General features: G+C 40.3%; 1 protein-coding gene across 1 annotated transcript; it reads left to right on the top strand.

The window, feature by feature from the left end:
• The first annotated feature begins 8935 nt into the window (after positions 1 to 8935).
• On the top strand, positions 8936 to 16082 carry LOC113283120 (putative lysine-specific demethylase JMJ16). Its single transcript, XM_026532274.1, has 13 exons — positions 8936 to 9385; positions 10031 to 10104; positions 10192 to 10478; positions 10583 to 10654; positions 10762 to 10839; positions 10947 to 11477; positions 11576 to 11803; positions 11941 to 12102; positions 12537 to 12905; positions 13126 to 14608; positions 14725 to 14828; positions 14933 to 15127; positions 15466 to 16082. Exons 3-13 carry the CDS (start codon positions 10197 to 10199, stop codon positions 15799 to 15801), a joined length of 3840 nt encoding a protein of 1279 aa, XP_026388059.1. The 5' UTR covers positions 8936 to 9385; positions 10031 to 10104; positions 10192 to 10196; the 3' UTR covers positions 15802 to 16082.
• The last annotated feature ends 3337 nt before the right edge of the window (positions 16083 to 19419 follow it).

Here is a 19419-nt window from a genome sequence, read left to right as displayed (position 1 = left end):
GACGAGACTGGATGAATGCAACCGGTGCAGTCGCATCCTCGTATCATCAATGCCTGAAGTTTATTACCTCTGAAGGTGTCATGAAGGTTAGAAGTGACCAGATGGCCGCCCATAAGTGTCACGAGAATGCTATGGATGAATACAGGAAATCAGAAGTTAGCGGGTACCATATCCTGCGAGTCGAACAAAAATAACAATTACAGAATCCTCTCCCTCCAGAATCATATGTGGGAGAGGAGACTGAACCCCCAACAATAGAGAAACTGATCGAGGTCCAGATTGGGGATGAGAGGCACAAAACCACGTTCGTAGGGGCAGATCTACTCGTGCACGAACGCGATGGTTTGATTACATTGTTAAGAGCAGACATTGACGTTTTTGCCTGTAGTTTTGCTGAAATGCCTGGGATAGATCCGAACGTTACCTGCCACATGCTAAATATTGATGAGAAGTTCCATACACAGTTCGTCAGAAAATTAGGAATATGGCGCACAGCAAAAAAGATAGAGTTGTTGTAGAAGTCAAGAAGTTGTTGGAAGCAGGCTTTATTCGACCGGTGCAGTATCCTCGCTGGATTTCCAATGTCATTCCCATTCCAAAAAAGAATGGTAAAATTCATGTCTGTGTCGATTTTGCTGATTAAAATAAAGCATGTCTTAGTGATCCATACCCGCTTCCGTGGATCAGAGATTTGGTGGATGCAACCTCAGGGTATGGGAGACTGTCATTCATGAATGGTTTTCAGGATATAACCAAATACCTTTGTTCGAGGGAGATCAAGAGCATACTTCCTTTGTGACTGACAGGGGAATTTACTGCCATACTGTAATGTCGTTCGGGCTAATGAACGCAGGGGCGATGATGTAATTTCAAGTTGTTGTAGTAATAGGTTCGTTGAGACTTGTGAAAGCAATAGAATTTAAATTTAATGAAACTTAAAAATAAAGAAAACTTAATGCAAAATTGATTTCAAGATATTAAAAATAACCAAGACACTGATTCCACTATTACACATGAATGAATGATGGTAAATAACTCAAAACTCTAATTATCTTTTAAGTCCCTTATTTTCTTAACTCACAAATAATCAGGAAAATTCTCAAATATCAATTGTATTCCCTAAGCATAGATTATCAATTGACTAAAAAAAATATAACCTATCAGATTGAATCACAACTAATTAAGAAAATTATGCAAACAATTTAAAACTCTGCAAAAGCAGTGATTGAGTGAATTATAAATTATAAATTAGAGAAAATAAAATAGTTACCAATTATTCATACGTAAATAGCTTCCTCATTGCCTTGGTTGTGGGAGAATTAGCTCATCATCATGTTGGCAACACGCTCAAAAGTTGATTTCATTGATCAGAGATGGTTTACAAATGACGAAATGGGAGAAAAATTAATAAAACCGGGCTTGTAACACTTATGTTTGTTACAAACCAGCTGTTACAGTGAACGATAAATGAAAACTGTCATTGTCACTGTAGCTATACGACCCACTGGTGTTTGTCGTTGTCACTGTTGATGAACGACTGTTCTCTTGCGTATTATGTTCTTCATGCACCAACAGAAAAAAAATTTCCTGCAAGTGATCGTCCCGACTCTGTGATGCTCTGAAATTCTCCCAATTCCCTTCGTAACCCTTTTGCCTCTCCTAAGCACTCTATATATACTCCACATGACTCAACAGAACCACCTTAATTCCACGAATCTTCACCATAACTCGTAGTTAATACAAAATATTCCCGGGTTGTTTTATTTCCTTTCTTGCCTTCTCACGCTGTCAAACAGTCCTTACACGCCCAAATCATGCTCCCAGATCATCAAGGAATGGGTCAAGACGTTGAAAACACATGCAATCTTTCCATAACAGCATCGACACAAACCCGAGTATCTTCCAAACCCTGTTTCCGAGTATTTGCACGTTCCATTCCATTTTTAACGAAACTAACAACATTACCGGCCCTGTTATATTGTTACAGCTCAGTACCAAACGATTCCCGTGAAAAATATCTCCAAAAATCTCGCCAACTTCACGACCAGAATATATGCAGGTGGAAGGTTTCTTTTTTCCCGCCAAAATGAACTTCAAACGTGGAAGAAGAAGGTTATCCCTTAACCAACATCTTGGGTGCCAAATAACCAGTGGATGCTAATGACGAATCTGGGCTACACATAACCGTGGGTGCTCCTTATCCAAAACTGGGGTCTGTATAGCAAATGTCCTCCGTGGGTGCTCCGAGCAACTTTTCGAGCCGAATTTTCCAAAAATATTTATGTCCCCAAAATACCTACAAACACATAAAACACCACAATAAGTACGAATTCAAGTACCAAAAATACAGAAAATTGAGGACAACTTAGACACAAAAATGTGTCTATCAGGCGACCTACCAACATTTGGTAGACCATATGTTCAAAGATTTGATTTGGAAGACGATGGAAGTATATATCGACGATATGGTAGTGAAATATGAGCAAAGGGAGTCTCATTTTCTCGATCTACAGAAGACGTTCGATATCTTGAAGCGATACGTATGAAGCTCAATCCAGTAAAATGTTCATTCTGGCTGTCCTCGGGAAAGTTCCTTGGGTACTTGATGACGCACAGAGGTATCGAGGCGAATCCGGAGAAAATCAGAGCCATCAGAGAGATGTCATCCCCAAGAACGAAGAAGGAGGTCCATAAACTAGCAGGACGATTAACAACTTTATATCATTTCATTTCACGCTCGTCAGATCGATTCAAACCATTCTTTGACATTTTGTAGAAAACAGTGAATTTTGGTTGGACGGATGAATGCGAAAGAGCTTTCAATGAAATCAAACAATATTTGTCAACTCCCTAAGTATTGGTGAGTCCAAAGACTGGGCAACCTGTCGGAGTTTATCTGGATGGAACGGAGAACGTTGTAAGTGCAATGATGTTTGTTACTGATCCACATGAAAAGCCCGTTTACTTCGTCAGTAAATCTTTGACGGGGGGCGGAAACACGATACCAAAAAATTGAAAAGATAGCACTTGCATTGTTGCATTATCTCGTCGACTCAAACCGTATTTCCAAGGGAGACAGATCGTAGTCTACTATGAATATCCGCTGAAGAGAATCCTGGAACGTGCCGATGATTCCAGGCGACTAGCCATATGGTCGAATTATCTGGGGGCGTATGAAATCAAGTACGAAACCAGAACTGCAGAGAAGGGGCATGCTCTGGCTGCACCGTTAGCAGATTTCCCTATGGACGACATAGAAACAGTTACCGAAGAAGAAGAGTTGTTGAACAAACCCACAGAGTCAACCACTGATCAGACTGGGGGCGAGTCCGCAATGGAGGTTGATACACCTGAGTCACTATGGACTGTGTTTACTGATGGGTCATAAAATGTTGGTGAATCTGGAGTTGGACGTGTCATCCTTACTCCCGAAGCCTCGAGAATCGAGAAAGCGACTAGATTAGGCTTTCGAGTATCAAACAATGAAGTTGAATATGAAGCAGCAATTATCGGTTTAAAAGCTGTCAAACAGTTAGATGCGAAGAACGTAAAGCTGGTAACTGATTTTATGCTAGTAGTTAACCAATTTTTGGGGACCTAAAGAGCCAAGGAAGAGAGGATGGCCCTACATTTAGATCGTATGAGAGAGCTGGTAAATGAATTCGACCAATTCTATATTGGGCAACGACCAAGGTTGGAAAACAGGCACGCAGACGCTTTAGCATATCTGTCTTTCGTAGTCGAAACTGATACCACCAGTTTCGTTGTAGTGGATTTCCAAGAGTTGCATAGCATCTCCGACAACCACTTTGTTCTGGCTCTCGAACACGCTAGTGGGGGCGAGAGGGTAACTACATCACCGCAGGAACATGTCGAAAACGTTGACAACAATATGAATGTTGACAGTCCAGTGATAGACGATTCAGGCAATCCTGCTGAAAACGCTTCAGACTGGCGTCAACCTTATATTCGGTATTTCACAACCAGTGAACTCCCAAAAGATGAGCAACTCGCTTCAAAAGTGAAAAAGAATGCATGGAGATATTCAATGATCGATGGACAATTGTACCGCAAAACTGTAGCTTTGGAGCCATTTTTGCGATGCATATCAGCCGAGGAAGGACAACACATATTGGCAGAGGCTCATGAAGGAACATGTGGCAACCATTCTGGATGGCACAGTCTCGCGCACATGATACTTACCTAGGGCTACTTATGGCCATACATGCAGAAAGAAGCTAAAGAATACGCGCAGAAATGTGTGCCATGCCAAGAGCATGCTCCAATTCCTAAAAGGTCCGCCAGCGAATTGCATCCAAATTTTAGTCCCTGGCTGTTCGATAAGTGGGGACTAGACGTCGTCGGACCACTCCCCCGAGCTCCTGGAGGAGTGAAATATGTACTGACTGCAACTGATTATTTTACAAAATGGGTTGAGGCAGCGGCATTGGTAAATGTTACTAGATACGACGTAAAAAGGTTCATATGGGAGAACATCGTCTGCAGATTTGGAGTCCCACACGAGTTGGTGTCAGACAACGGAAAGCAGTTCGATTCCGGAGTGATCAAAGAATTCTGCGAGAACCTGAACATTCGCCACAAATTTTGTGCTACGTATTATGCTCAAAGCAATGGGCAGGCAGAAACATCAAATCGATTTATTACGGACAATCTCAAGAAAAGGCTAGAAAAGGCGAAATGAAAATGGACAGAAGAGTTCCCAGGAGTCTTATGGTCTTATCGAACGACCCCAAAAAGATCCACTGGATTCTCCTCATTCACACTGGCTTATGAAACAGAAGCAGTTATACCCACCGAGGCATACCCTAATACTATCAAGACTCGTGTTGTCGAATCTGGAAGCAACGACAACATAATGGCTTTAGATAAAGAGCCGCTGGAAGAACAAAGAGAAACAAACTTGCAGCAGCTAGTTCGATATCAACAGGCAATCAAGCTAAGCTATGATCGTAAAGTCGAAGAACGATCATTCAAACCAGGGTAATATGTCTTGAAGAAAACCAGAGAAGCCACAATGGAACCAAACTGTGGAAAGCTCGGAGCAAATTGGGAAGGGCCATACATAGTGGACAGGCCAGCATCTCGTGGCTCCCACTACCTAAGGAACCTCGATGGAACTCAAGATTCAAATCCATGGAAGCCATGAAATTCGTTCCTCTTGAAGAAGTTTTATCATCAGCTAAACTCGCATAGGATCAGTTGCGTTCAAATCCTGTTCTGCTGCACTGTTTTTCCTTTATGATGGTTTTATCCCACTGGGTTTTCCACGCAAAGGTTTTAACGAGGTAGCTGTTGTTGGGCAGTATGTACTTATCTTGTTATTCATATTAAGATATTTAATTCAATATTATTTTGGTTTTCCACATTCTATCAAAATTGCTCGTGTTTAATTGTAAGTTGCTGCGGATGGTTCGAATCCGCAGTCAGTCCTAAATGGGAAAGCAGTACAGTTCGAGTCTGCTGTTAGCAGCATCTCCAACACCTCGCAGATAGGGTAAATACACGGTTAGAGCATTTTTACCCTATTCCAAGCGTATCCCCATCAACAAATGTGGGACTTCAACAAATGTGGCGAACATTTTCTCCTGTCCAGACATGGGAAAATGTACACATCTCGACTATGTGCGCATCTTGAATAGTGGGATTAGCCCCTTGCGCGAATTCAAGATAGCAGAAAAACTCACTTTCATTCCACGCGTGAGCAAAATGCAGCAAGGAAGTGCACCATTGCGCGAGCATTGAGCAGCATGACACAAACGATACCTGGGGGCGAGTTGCATAACACTCCATAACACGCTTGGGGGTGAGTTATGCAATACTCCAGAATGATGCGAATTCAGTCGCCAGTAGAATTGGGGAACCCGAACTTCTTAACCCACAACAGGTTATGGATTAAGAGGGGGCGAGGTTTGTACCCTAATATTTTACACTAGAAATGGGCTTACTAGGGCTTACTATATTCCTCTTATTATCCAAGTATGGCTAACTAGGCCTCACTAGTACAATACATAGAAGCCTATGTGCAAAGATCCAAATCAAGCTAAGGAGGTGTCACATCTCCACCGACACGTCAGCATTCCACCTCATCAACCCGACGACACGTCAAACAGTGCCACGCCAGCTATGAGGTACCACGTCACCATAACAAATCCACCAGAGAGTGCTATGTCAGCTACGAGGTGACACGTCAGCAATACCACATCATCTATGAGGTGTCACGTCACCAGAACAAACCCATCAAAGAGTACCACGTCAGCTATGAGGTGCCACGTCACCAGAGCAAACAAACCAGAGAGTGCCACGTCATCTATGAGGTGACAAGTTAGCAGTACCACATCAGCGGTGAGGAGCCACGTCAGCAAAAAATACAGTCAGCAGTCCACTGTATGATGTCGTCAGCAGCGCGTCAGCACTTCATAACGCCGTTAGCAATTCATGACGCCGTCAACAAACTAGCCAATTTGGATCACCTCTTGTAACTCCGTCATGACGCCGTTAACAGGACCGTTAACTGCATCATCATGACGTTATTCGACAGCGTCCGGTTTCCTTCTCCGATTCCATCATCTTCTCCGGCACAGTTGTCTTCTCAGGCGGCGTTAATCTTCGCCGACGACAGTAGTAGCAGGTTGCCAGCGGCCGCGTCCGATCCAGTACTTCGCGACATTTGATTACTAAACGGCTTCGGTTATTTTCACCCCACTCTGTTTGCATTGAAGGATGATTACGCCCAGCCAAGCCGAGTCAGCCAGTTGAGCCGAGCCGCTAGCCGAGTCAAGCCTAGCCGAGGTTTAGGGATGTTTCAACCCAATTATGTCTTGCCTTCGGATGTTTACACCCCGTCTGGTTACACCCACTTCTTTTACACTTTTGGTTATCTACACCCTATTGATTGGGCTTTGTCTTATGCACCCATTTGTGTGGGCATGACTATTGATGCCACATCCTTGGTTAATTCCATATCCCTAGAGGAAGTTTCTGGAAACATCTAGAAGGGATGCTTGCCAAGTCATGCAGGGAATGTTCTGGAATATGCCAGGAGGCATGCAAGGCAAGTTAATGTAATTTATGCCAGGAGGCATGCAGGGAAACTTAATACAATTCATGCTTACCTCGAAACGAGGGTAAGACCCTGATTTGCAACATACAAATTCGGCGGTTCACAACCCTAAAAGGTAAGCAATCTTCTCTACACAAACCCCTGTGAAAAAGCTCAAGCTAACTTATGCATCAGAGGTTTTTTTGCAGGTATCCCTCAACTCCCCTTTACAATTCACGTGGAGAGAAAAGCAGCAGTTCGATCATCATCAGATTCGTGTTTGGGGTAGAAATATTTTACCATCCAAACAAGAATATAAGAATGTTAACTCGACGTAAACATTTCGTAGCAGGATGGTGTTGCTCATTGAGAACGTATAGAATGTCGATTCAACATGAATGCCCCACTATAAGTATGTTGAAACTATATATTAAGAACATCAGAATATTTACCCAACATGAACATATCATCCCGTTATAGCGATACTGAGACTATATATTGAGAACATCAGAATATTGCTTAATATGAACGTATTGTAATATGATGTTGAAACATAATTCAAAAATACCAATAAATCGCATATACACATATTTCCAACATACGTGTCAATATATTATTACCATTTATAGGGGCCTTCGTGAGTTTTTGTACGGTATTCTAGATTAACCGTGAAAAGTCCTGACACAATATTTAGGTTGGAAGTGAAAAGTTGGATCCACAATACCATAGTTTTCATGTGAGATTTAACCACTTGCCAAAAACAATTCACGATATTTCTCTCGGAAGTTTTTTTTTGTAATAGTAGAATATTTAGAAGTGAGCCCCATTATGATTTAGGTTTATGTTTAAGAATCCTACGCTGATTTTACTCGTGGTGATTGTTATAAATAGTGAGAGATAAAAAAAAAATTCTTGTTCAGATACCAGACAAGATAAGAACAAATAATAGTTTTTAGGGTTTTGAGGTGAGATTTTGGGCGAGCTCGAGCAACGTTTTTGAAAATTTTATCATCTTGCTATATATTTTGGTACGTATGATAAATCTCCAATAGGTTTTTCTTTTTGTTAATAATCTCTGTATCTAAATCAATTTTTAGCTAAATCTCTTAACTAAGGTATAAGATAATGCCTTTTTATTACTTACTAACTTATTACGAATGTACTACAAATCCTCTGCAACATATTTAGTGGCTGAGGAAGATTGCACCTTCAAATCCTAGCTCTTGAATCTAGGAAAGTGCAATGAATCTTATTTTGGTAAATTATTAAAAAAAGTAAAAACAAAGAGAAAAATTGTATATGAAAATACTCGTGAATTTCAAAAGTCTAGGTCAACATCCAGATTTGTTTATATGTTTTAATTTTTTATTCATGTTCCTCGAGTATTACGAGTTAGAAGAAAAAAAAAATCAAATACCCAATTATAACGTTAAAGTGATACCTATTTTGTTCTGTTCTGTTTTGAGTTTCCGAAAAGACTACAGGAATTATACAATTTCACACGATATCACCAAATTTTATAATGTTTGAAATTTTATTTTTTCTGACCCTAAACCCTAATAATCCCCATGAAATTTCATAACCCTAAACTTAAAAGGGTTTCGTGCGGGTTTAGAATAGCTTTAAGGTTAACTCACTGACGGGCCAAAAAGGAAACTTGGCTGGGGAAAACTCTGTTTTTCATCTCCATTGGTTGATCCAAAGTCAAAAGACATCAACGTCAAATTTCCAAACAGAGTAAAATCTAGCAAATAGAAACCGAGTAAAACTTTTCGGTACCCAAATTACCCTTTCTACAAATTACTTTCAAGAATTTTATTTTTCTTGGTTTATCTTATATTTATATGCGTATTTTTTAAATCTTAGTTTCTTGGGTAAAAAAAGACTAAAAGCAAAAAATACTCAAAAGTATCATCCAGGGGGGATCTATCGGACCTTACAAAAAATTATTTTACTGAATTTTTTTAGGGTTAATTTTCCATAGAATTTTTCTTTTAGGGTTTACTCAGGTCCCTTTGGTTAATCAATCAATTTCTGGTTGGAAGGTGGTTTATTGGGAACGGAAAGTGGTATTTTTACTGTTAGCCCATGGTCCACAAAACCAGTTTTTGCTGAGTGGTGGTGGTATCAATTTAGGGTTTTTAGATCCACAAAATTGAACGAACCAGAGTTTGTGGTTCTTGATCTGTTAACAAATTTTGTATAGTTGCTCTGTTTTTCTTTAACGAATTTCATCTGGGTCGTGGGGGTTTCTTTTTGTCTAGATACGTGTAGCAGCAGTTTTGGATAGTTAAGGGGAAAATTGTCACTTCAATAAAGAATAATGTAAGTTCTTTTTTTATTTTCTTGATCAGCTAAAATCTCTAAATTAGAGACACCCTTTAAGGCTATTTATGAGAATGAATCAAATATTTGTTGATTAAAATTTTGTAGTTATTATTTTTTTTGATGACCAGTGCAATTTTATTTTCTGTTTGATTGATGAATTAGTTAGTGATTTATGAAGGTGGACTAGGACTAGTTAGGGTTGCTTTATGCAGATTTTCGGTTTACTTTGATTTGTATACGTAGTTGTTATAACCTAGAACCAATGATATAGTGATGCCTGGTGATTATTGTGAACCTCAGCAGCAGAAAATCCACCAATCGATTGTCTAATGTGCAAGAACTGATTTCGTATAGGAAGGGGATTATAGAACATGGTAGAAAGAAAGAGAAATATGAGTATTTGGAAGGGGTAAGGTTTGAGAGGGAACTTAATAACAAGAAACAGTTTATTTTAGGATTATAGTATTTAGAAAAATGGGGGGGTTCACTAAGTTGTCAGTATATGAATGGCCTGAAAAATTGGTACTGATTTCTTTTCGATACATATATATTGGCTTCTGATTTGCAGCTTAAACAGCAAGATTTGCATGGCATTTCAATTTTTTGTCTTTCTAAACCTCAGTGCTTGTAATGTTCATCCAGAAAAACTGTGCTCCACGACACGGCGACATTTGATGGATGCGTTGACGTACTCGTTACTTCTGCGTGATCCTATCGTGAGTGTTTGTAGTCAGTATACATTTTCCTTCAGTGGTCTCAATATACATCTAGAGTTCACATTTTACCGTTCTTCTAATGTGCAGCATTGATGGGGGTTGAATGCGAAGGAGTTTCTATCAAAGAAGAGAAAGTTGATCTGTCGGCTCCACCAGGTTTTGTCTCCCTTACATCCTTCACCCTAAAGAAGATGGATGAGAGTGAAGTTTTGATGAGTAACATGGTCTCTGCGGGTACGAATGAGATGGACTGTGATAGTGACATGAGCGAAGGTCTGAGGCTTAAGAGATCTCTTAGGCACAGACCATGGATAAACTACAGTAAATTAGGTGATAGTCCGGATGAGGAATCTACAGCTCGACAACCTCATCAGGTCTATCCTTGTGCTGAAACTTCAAAATCTAACTGGCTGTCACATTATGAAAGTCATTGTTATCAGATGGCTGTGATCTGAATATTTTTGTTCTTTATTGGCAGCATCTTCCTCCAAAGCCGTGCCTACCTAAAGGTGTTCTTCGTGGGTGTTTTGAGTGTACTAGTTGCCAAAAGGTTAGGTGATTCTGTATATGGTCTTTCCTTCTTTCATCTATCTCTGATTTATGATGGGCGGTTTATGCTGTTAAGTTTTGATACTAATGGTTTAAGTCTTAAAACAGGTCACGGCAAAGTGGCGTCCAGAAGCTGCACAAAGGCCCGTCCTTGAGGATGCACCTGTTTTCTACCCCACCGAGGAGGTCAGTACCCAGAAATTAGATCCATTATTTTCTTTATTTACTATTTCATATCATTGGAGAATGCAGTATGGGTTTGGGTTTCTGATGGTTGAAAACTCTATTTGCAGGAGTTTAATGATACACTTAAATATATAGACAGCATACGTCCGAAAGCAGAGCCATATGGAATTTGCAGAATAGTTCCTCCGTCTTCATGGAGACCTCCCTGTCCTCTTAAAGAAAACAGTACATGGGAAAATTCTAAATTTTTTACTCGTATCCAACGGGTGGACAAACTTCAAAATCGCAATTCGATGAGAAAATTGCCTAAAAATACTAATAATAGTAAGAGGAAAAAGAGATGTTTAGGAATAGGGAGAGTAAATAGTAGTGCTGTTAGTGAAGAAGGAATAGGATCTAATATATATGCATTTGCTAACGAGGCTGAGAGTTTTGGGTTTGAGCCTGGTCCAGAGTTTACCCTGGAAAGTTTCAGAAAGTATGCAGATGATTTCAAGGGCCAGTATTTCCGAAAGGATGAGACTTGTATGGATCCAAAAGGTAATCCAACTGTAATCCAAAAGCACTGGGAACCTTCTGTGGATAATATCGAGGGTGAGTATTGGCGCATGGTAGAGAATCCAACTGAAGAGATAGAGGTATGTCATGACTAGACAGGACGACAAGAACATTTTGCTAGTCTAGTTTTTTTGGTGGGAGTCTCATGTAACCAAGTTTACTGTTAACTTTTTTGCAGGTGCTGTATGGAGCCGATATAGAAACTGGAGTTTTTGGCAGTGGGTTTCCAAAGTTATCCTCTTCTTCAGGATGTTGTACTTCCGATGACAAATATGTGAAATCTGGTTGGAACTTGAATAACTTCCCCAGGCTTTCAGGATCCGTGCTTTCTTTTGAAAGCAGTGACATTTCGGGTGTGCTAGTGCCGTGGTTATACATAGGAATGTGTTTTTCATCATTTTGTTGGGTAAGGATTTAATTGCTGTGTCAGTTTCTTAGAGAAAGATTTCTTTCTTCTCATGCATTCATGGCAGATATCCAAAATGGTTATTGAACTATTTGAGTGTTATACTTACACATCTACTTCTTGGTTTGTCGAAACAGCATGTCGAGGATCACCACTTGTACTCCATGAATTACATGCATTGGGGTGCTCCAAAAATGTGGTACGGCGTCCCTGGGAAAGATGCTTTAAAGTTGGAGGCATCTATGAGAAAGCATTTGCCGGACTTGTTTGAGGAACAGCCTGACTTATTACATAAACTTGTGCGTAATTCCTCTGCGCTCAAGCTTTTGATGATCATACTTGATTTACTTATCTTTTGTGCAATTCATGGTTACTGTTTCCTGCTATGTTCCCCGTTAGTAATTTTGTGCGAAATCTCTGTCTTGCCCCTTTGAATGCCTCATCTTTGAAATCCTTGAAAAACTTCGGTGAAATCATGTAACTTAAGTTCAAGGAATCGATCTGTAGAGAATCCATGACATGAATAGCGGTTGTGCTTTTGACTTTTGCAGAAACCATTCAGATTTCTTAGTTTCATTTGAGAAAACTTAGTGGCGTTAGTAGTAATTCACTGATTAAATTAGAACTGGAAAGTTGTATTTTTCTTTGGTAAAAAAAAAAAAGGAGAACTTAATCTTGTCTAGGTTCAGAATCAGGGCAAGATCTATATGCTGAGCTTTTGAAACATTTGCAGGTAACACAGCTTTCACCTTCCATATTAATGTCTGAAGGCGTGCCGGTCTACCGTTGTGTTCAGAATCCCAGGGAGTTTATTCTCACCTTCCCTCGAGCATATCATTCTGGCTTCAATTGCGGCTTCAACTGTGCTGAGGCTGTAAATGTAGCTCCGGTTGATTGGTTGCCTCATGGGCAAAATGCTGTAGAGCTTTATCGTGAGCAGGGACGTAAGACATCAATTTCCCATGATAAGTTGTTACTAGGGGCAGCAAGGGAAGCTGTTAGGGCAAATTGGGAAATATCATTACTAAGGAAGAACACCATAGATAACACAAGATGGAAAGATGTCTGCGGAAAGGAGGGAATCTTAGCAAAGGCAATTAAGGTGAGTGACTAATTTCATATTCTATTGAGCATCTTTTGGATTTGAAAAGTACATTATTTATGCTGAAATTGTGGATAAAGGCCTCGTTTTGTAACCCATTAATTAAGTGACTACATGCCCAAAATCGGTCATCTGCCCTCTTCTCTTTTTCATAACGCTTTAGGCCCATAACATATTCATGATTAGTATATGTTTTACAATGTGTAATTCTCTTGCATAGGCACGTGTTGACATGGAGCAGATTAGGAGGGAATTCCTTTGTACGTCATCACAGTCGGTGAAAATGGACGTTAATTTTGATGCAACCTATGAAAGGGAGTGCTTCATATGTCTCTATGATTTGCACTTTTCGGCTGTGAGCTGTCCATGCACAGCTGAAAAGTTTGCGTGCCTGAATCATGCAAAACAGCTATGCTCATGTGCCTGGAGTGACAAGATTTTCCTATTTCGCTATGAAATAAGTGAACTGAATGTTCTCGTTGAAGCTTTGCTAGGGAAATTAAGTTCAGTTTACAGATGGGCAAAACTAGATCTTGGATTGACTCTGAGCTCCTATGCAGCCAAAGGCAATTCTTGTCTACCTTGTTCCACTTCCAAACAGTTTCATTCTTCGGAAGGAGGGTATGGTACAGAGCATGAGTTAACTTCAAAAGTTTCCACCCAAATCACTGAAATTCCTTCTAGAGAAACTCAAGAAATCAGGGGATCAAAATTTGCTCCTGGAGCATCTTCAAGTCTCTCAATTTTTGAACCATCTTATTCCTCAGATGTGATTCAAAGATCGTTGGGTGCAGAAGCTTCCACCAGCCAACCTCATTCGAATAGGCTTCAAGAGGAAAGTCAATGGTCACCTATAAGGGAACAGAAAGCAACATATTCTGACCGCAGTATTCAGGGCAGGGTGGGCGGCGCCCCTGTTTCAGGTTTCAACTCTTTAAGCGACCTAACATGTCAGCTCTCTCGAGAAGATACGTCGTATATAGAAATTCCAAGAGGTAGTTTATGTCTGTCATCTTCTCCTGGGTGCACTAGTTCTTCTCATGGTGATCCTCCTTCAAGCATTTCATCTGCAAGAGATCCCAAAACAACAAAGTCTTTGCCGGATGGAGATACTAATGTCATACTTCTCAGTGATGACGAGGGAGAGGATCAAACAAATAGGTTGTTCTCTCATAGTAAGGTGAGTTCATGTAACTCTAAGAAAGACCAAGTCTTGAATACACCAGAAACTGATGCATCTGTGATGAGTGAAGGGGATATAAATTTGATGCAAGATCAGGAAAATAAGGATCATCTGTTTAAACCTGTGCATTTAGTAAAGACAGAATGTCAGGAGGAAGACAAAAAATACATGGAGTACAATTTTATGGGACCAAGTGATGTCAGGGGGGGATTTTCTTCGGAAAACATCTGCAATGTAGGATATTCAGGCACAAATTTTGACAAAAGTACCCAGAATCTCTTACCTAAAAGAGAAAAAGTGGTCTTTGGATCCAATTCGCATGTAGTATCAGAGAAGGCAAGTCTTGAAGTGGGGACCACCCCGTCTGGCATTTCAAACAACCTAGACAGGTACTACCGTCAGAAGGGTCCTCGAATTGCCAAGGTGGTAAGAAGGATAAATTGCAACGCAGAGCTTTTGGAGATTGGCATTGTGCAATCTGGAAACTTGTGGTCGAGCAGCAAGGCAATATACCCCAAAGGTATGTTTTACCATGATTTCTTCACTAGTCCGGCTTCCTAAGTGTCCTTCACAAACAAATAACTTTTTTTTTTTTGCTTTTCTTTATGACTGTTGCTCTCTTATTATCTGCTACAGGATTTAAGAGTCGGGTCAGTTACTTTAATGTGCTTGATCCAACAAAAATGTGTCACTACGTCTCCGAAATCGTGGATGCAGGACCATCTGGGCCTCTTTTTATGGTAAATGAATTTTCTCAAATAAGCAAGTTCTACCATAAACCTGTAAGGCATATCTTTGTATAACCTTCTGTAGATTATTTTAAAATTTCTTTGCTTCTTTGCAGGTTACGGTAGAGCAATCTCGGAATGAGGTATTCATACACCTGTCACCAGTCAAATGCTGGGATATGGTCAGAGAGAGAGTGAATCTAGAAATAAGGAAGCTGCATGCGTTGGGACGATCGAAGCTCCCTTTGCAGCCTCCAGGGAGTCTTGACGGCCACGAAATGTTTGGACTCTGTTCCCCAGCAATCATTCAGGTAAATCTCTTAAAAGAAACCCTTTTTATCAGCAGAACTGCATTAAATTTCTAGTGATTTTCCCGGTCGACTTAGTTCAAGTCTAGATTGGGCAAAGCCATTTAGGATTCAATTCAAATAAGAGCTCATTATTTTCCCAGGCGAATTTACAGCAATAAATCTAAATATTTGCCACTGCATTTGATTCTTCTGGGGACATTATATCTTTCATTACCATTTTGTTTTTATGTTTTCACGTAAGTCAAGTTTGCAGGAGCACAGGAATTTCAAGTTGTAGAATAAGAAAATCACTTTGTCCTTTTTTTCTGAGTTCTGTTCTGAGCTAATTATCCTGGCAGGGTATAGAGGCAAATGATGCTTACAAGATCTGCACAGAATATTGGAAACCCAGAGCACAAACTCGCCAAAATCCCACAACTGCCGGGAGCTTTCCTAACAACTTAAGAATCAAGGAAGAAAGCAGTAACTCAAACACAGATTCTAACAACTCAAGAATCAAGGAAGAACGCAGTAATACAGACACCATGATACTTAAAGGTCTGTTTAAAAGGGCGAACCCAGAAGAATTACACACACTGTACAGTATATTATGTCAAGACAATAACAGATCAACTAGCAATCGAGGATTAATAACTCAACTTCTTAACGACGAGATTCATACCCGGCAAAGATAACAACTGATAACTCATTTTTTAGCTTCTTATAGCAGTTTTGGTTTTTGTTGATTTTCTATTAAACCATGACTGTAGAATGCAACTCTGAGTTATATCATCACATGTATTTTGTTGGCCATGTTTTCATATTCTTCTTAGGGAGAATTTGATAACACCTAGAAAATGCTGTGGAATCCCTTGATGATATTCACTTTGTGGATACTCTGCAACTATTTTTTTCTTCACTGTTTATACAACTGGCCTTATTGTGGTTCACTCACTGTCCACAAGGAAATTTTGCACCCTGTACTAAACCTTCCTTCCATTACTTATAATATATAATAGAAAAATTAGCTGTGTAATGCTTTTACTGTCCTTACTTTTTGCTGATGGTTGACTGAACTTCAGCTATTTTGTAGCATCACGTCTTAGTTTCCTTTTTAACTGGACAGGAATCCTCAAAATGTGGAACATTGTCTGCCAGGTAAGTTTAGCAATCACTTGTAATCCTGCCGAGATTGGGGTATACCCAGATTTATATGGACATAGTACCTTTACTAAGAGGAGGTCAAATATGGGTGAAGATATAATACTACCCTTATCCTTTATAATTCTAGTTACCCTAAATCAGTTTTCTTTTATACCATTTCATCTTCTTCTCTTCTTCTTCTTCTCCACCTCTACCTTACCGGCTCTTCCTTCCCTACCATTGAAAACTCGTTGATTAATTCGTCGATTCGAAAATTTCGATTAATCTTTAACCATGAAACCGCTGAGGGCAAGTAAGATGAAACAATCAAATAGAAAGCGCAATGAATTCAATTCTGGAATTCCAAGTTCAGTTCAAAGGGAAGTGAAGAAAAAACCGTCGAAGAAGAAGAAGAGATCAACGCCGCTGAAACCGAAGATATGACGCGATTAAGAAAGTTAGGGCCTATTTAAACTCACTCCAGTACTTCAATTTCATGTTTGCATGTAAAATTAGGTCAGAAAAATCGAATCTTTGAATTTGCAGTTATTTGGCCGGCAAGGTGTTTGTTCCACGACCTTGCCGACATTTCATGTTAAGGGTCAGTCGGCAAAATCTTAGGTTGAAGATCTTGCAGGCTGTTTAGTATCTGTAACTGCTTTAACAGGGTCGGCAAGGTATTTAACCTAGGACCCTGCCGGCTGTATATCAATTTTTTTTGTTTCTCCTGATGCCTTGAATTATGAAAGTCGGAATGGTATTTGGATAAAACCATGCCGGCTGTTTGTTAGACGGCAATGTATGGGTAATGGACCTTGCCTACCGATTATGTGGAAAATCCTTGTATCTACTGTGTTCATATTTGTTATAAGACGGCAGGTTATGTGAATAATACCCTGTCGGTTACAGTTTAGCCGGCATGCATTTTTTAGTCGACCCTTCCGACTTTTGTGTAGCCGGCTAGGTTATATTTGTCGACCCTGCCGACTTATGAATTTTTTCTTAATTTTTCTTGTTTAGGTCGCTTAAGGGAAAGAAGAAAAATGTGACTCCTCCTTCAAGACCTCCTCGCGTAGGCGACAAACTCTTGACTTTAACACATCGAGGGGCATTCGTTGAGCCGGGAACGGTTAAGATCCGTGGATGGAATTATTCTCAACCACCACCGGAACCAAGTGATTCGGATGAAACTCCAGATGAAGACCAATCAATTCCATCTGGTTGAAGAGGTGATGATGATGATGTTGATGAAAGCACTCCGGTTGCTGGAAGAGGTAACAATGATGATGATGATGGTGATCAGGACATGCTACCTGCTGGAGGAGGTAATGATGATGATGGTAATGGAGATAAATATAAGGATATCGAAGAAGAAATTGTTGAAGAGGCAGTGGAACAAGAAGAAGAAGAAGAAGGAGATGGAGAACAAACTCAAGCTATTGTTCAACAAACCCAAGCTTCAACTTCAACTGAAACCGGAAGACCGAAGAGGGTTATCACTAAACCAGTTGATTCCCACATGCCTCCCCGTCACTTGATGGTTAGACTGAAACCAGGTGAGCCTCCAAAGGGGACCCCAAAAGATGGTGGAAATGTTCTTTTTGGATACAAAGACTCATGGGCATGTACGATCTATAATACTATCGTAAGTTGTCTCAATCCGTCTTAAGTGTGTATTTAAGTGTGTATCTATCTTAAATTTGCGTCAAGTGTTTGTATTTCTTTTCATTTTGTTTTTTTGGTATTTAGGATCACAAGCATGCCATCCGTCTCATGAGGCGCCAAGCTTCATGTTCAGTGACTAAGAATTGGGATCTTGAGGATGAATGTGAGGAGGTGAAAGTGATTGTGAAGAACTCCTGGTTGTGGCCTGCGGTGGAGAGTTCGAATATTGAGCATGATAGAGTTACCGTATCTGCATTCTGTGAGAGGTTCTACGGAGAGACTGATACAATGTTATTCCCATTCAGTGAGATGGCGATAACTCCCGATGATGCTCATCAAGTTCTAGGCCTCGAGGTGAGGGCTTCGATAATAAGATTTTTTGGGAGGAGATCTTCAAATTGAGCAAGAAATTGTTCGGATGGGATCAGACTGAGACGGAGTCTATGCTTGTGAGGAAGAATGGTCGTCTAAGCAAGAAGTTTAATCTGAAGCAGTTGAGGGACACATTATCTGGGACCAAGAAAATCTTTGATAAGGAAGGAAGGGTGAACTCGGTGCGAATCAATGCTACCGCGTCAGCTTATTTTCTATACGTCCTGGGAAAATGTATCTTCCCCGACAGTTCCGGAAGCTTGGTCGATGCCAGTTATATGCAACTATTGGTTCCCTTAGATAAGATGCATGAGTATTCTTGGGGTACTGCGGTGGTCGCCTTCTTGAACAATGAGTTAACAAATGGTTCAAGGGCACTCACTTCGCAAGTTAATGGAAATATATGTCTCTTCCAAGTAATTTTATTGTCTAAATCATTTATATTTGCAAAATTCTCGTAAGATAAGATTCTTACTAAACTTTGTGTTTGCATAGGTTTGGATATATGAGCATTTCCCTACTTTGGTGAAAGCCAACTCCTACATCAAAGTGGATGAGAATGTTGCGATTGATCAACCAAGAGGGCAAAGATATAGTTTTAAGGGTGGTCAGGATAAGGAAATGCCACAACAGCTTCTCAAAATCCGAATCGCCATCAATAAATTGACTGCGGATGAGGTGATATTTGATCCGTATCGAGATGCTAGAAATCAAGGTTTAATCCAAAGGAGAGATGAAGTTGCATTATACTACGGACCATTGTGTGCTCCCATGGATATTCAATGTACGATCCACATCGGGTAATGCGACAATTGGGTTACGTCCAAGAAGAACCTCATTTCGATGAAGACCATCCGTTCTTTAATGTGTTAAGGGATGACTGCAGCATGTCCCAAAAAACTATTAACGTCGCTTACGCTCCACCGCCAGCTCTAGAACATTGGGACGATAGACGTGGCCGTAACATCGATGTGAGCCTTTTGGACGAGGTGACCAAAGGTCATGAAGCTAGTGAGAAATACATGACGTGGTACTTGGGTTGGGCTCGTCCTACTGCGATTAGGGAAATGACTGCTGAAGAATTGGCTCGTAAGAGGAAGATGGCATCGAAAGACCCAGCAACAAGTCTTAAG

Source organism: Papaver somniferum, chromosome 5 (assembly GCF_003573695.1).
Source record: "Papaver somniferum cultivar HN1 chromosome 5, ASM357369v1, whole genome shotgun sequence".
Classification (NCBI taxonomy): Eukaryota; Viridiplantae; Streptophyta; class Magnoliopsida; order Ranunculales; family Papaveraceae; genus Papaver; species Papaver somniferum.
The sequence above is the reverse complement of the archived record's forward strand: the minus strand, read 5'-3'. Positions and strand labels throughout refer to the sequence as shown.

What these genes read in the sequence shown, in the direction of transcription:
- LOC113283120 (XM_026532274.1), top strand. Translation starts at nt 10,197, where the DNA reads ATGGGGGTTGAATGCGAAGGAGTTTCTATCAAAGAAGAGAAAGTTGAT. An exon ending in TTTTCTACCCCACCGAGGAG is followed by an intron (nt 10,840 to 10,946) that starts GTCAGTACCCAG and finishes CTCTATTTGCAG; the next exon opens with GAGTTTAATGATACACTTAA. An exon ending in CATCTGGGCCTCTTTTTATG is followed by an intron (nt 14,829 to 14,932) that starts GTAAATGAATTT and finishes GCTTCTTTGCAG; the next exon opens with GTTACGGTAGAGCAATCTCG.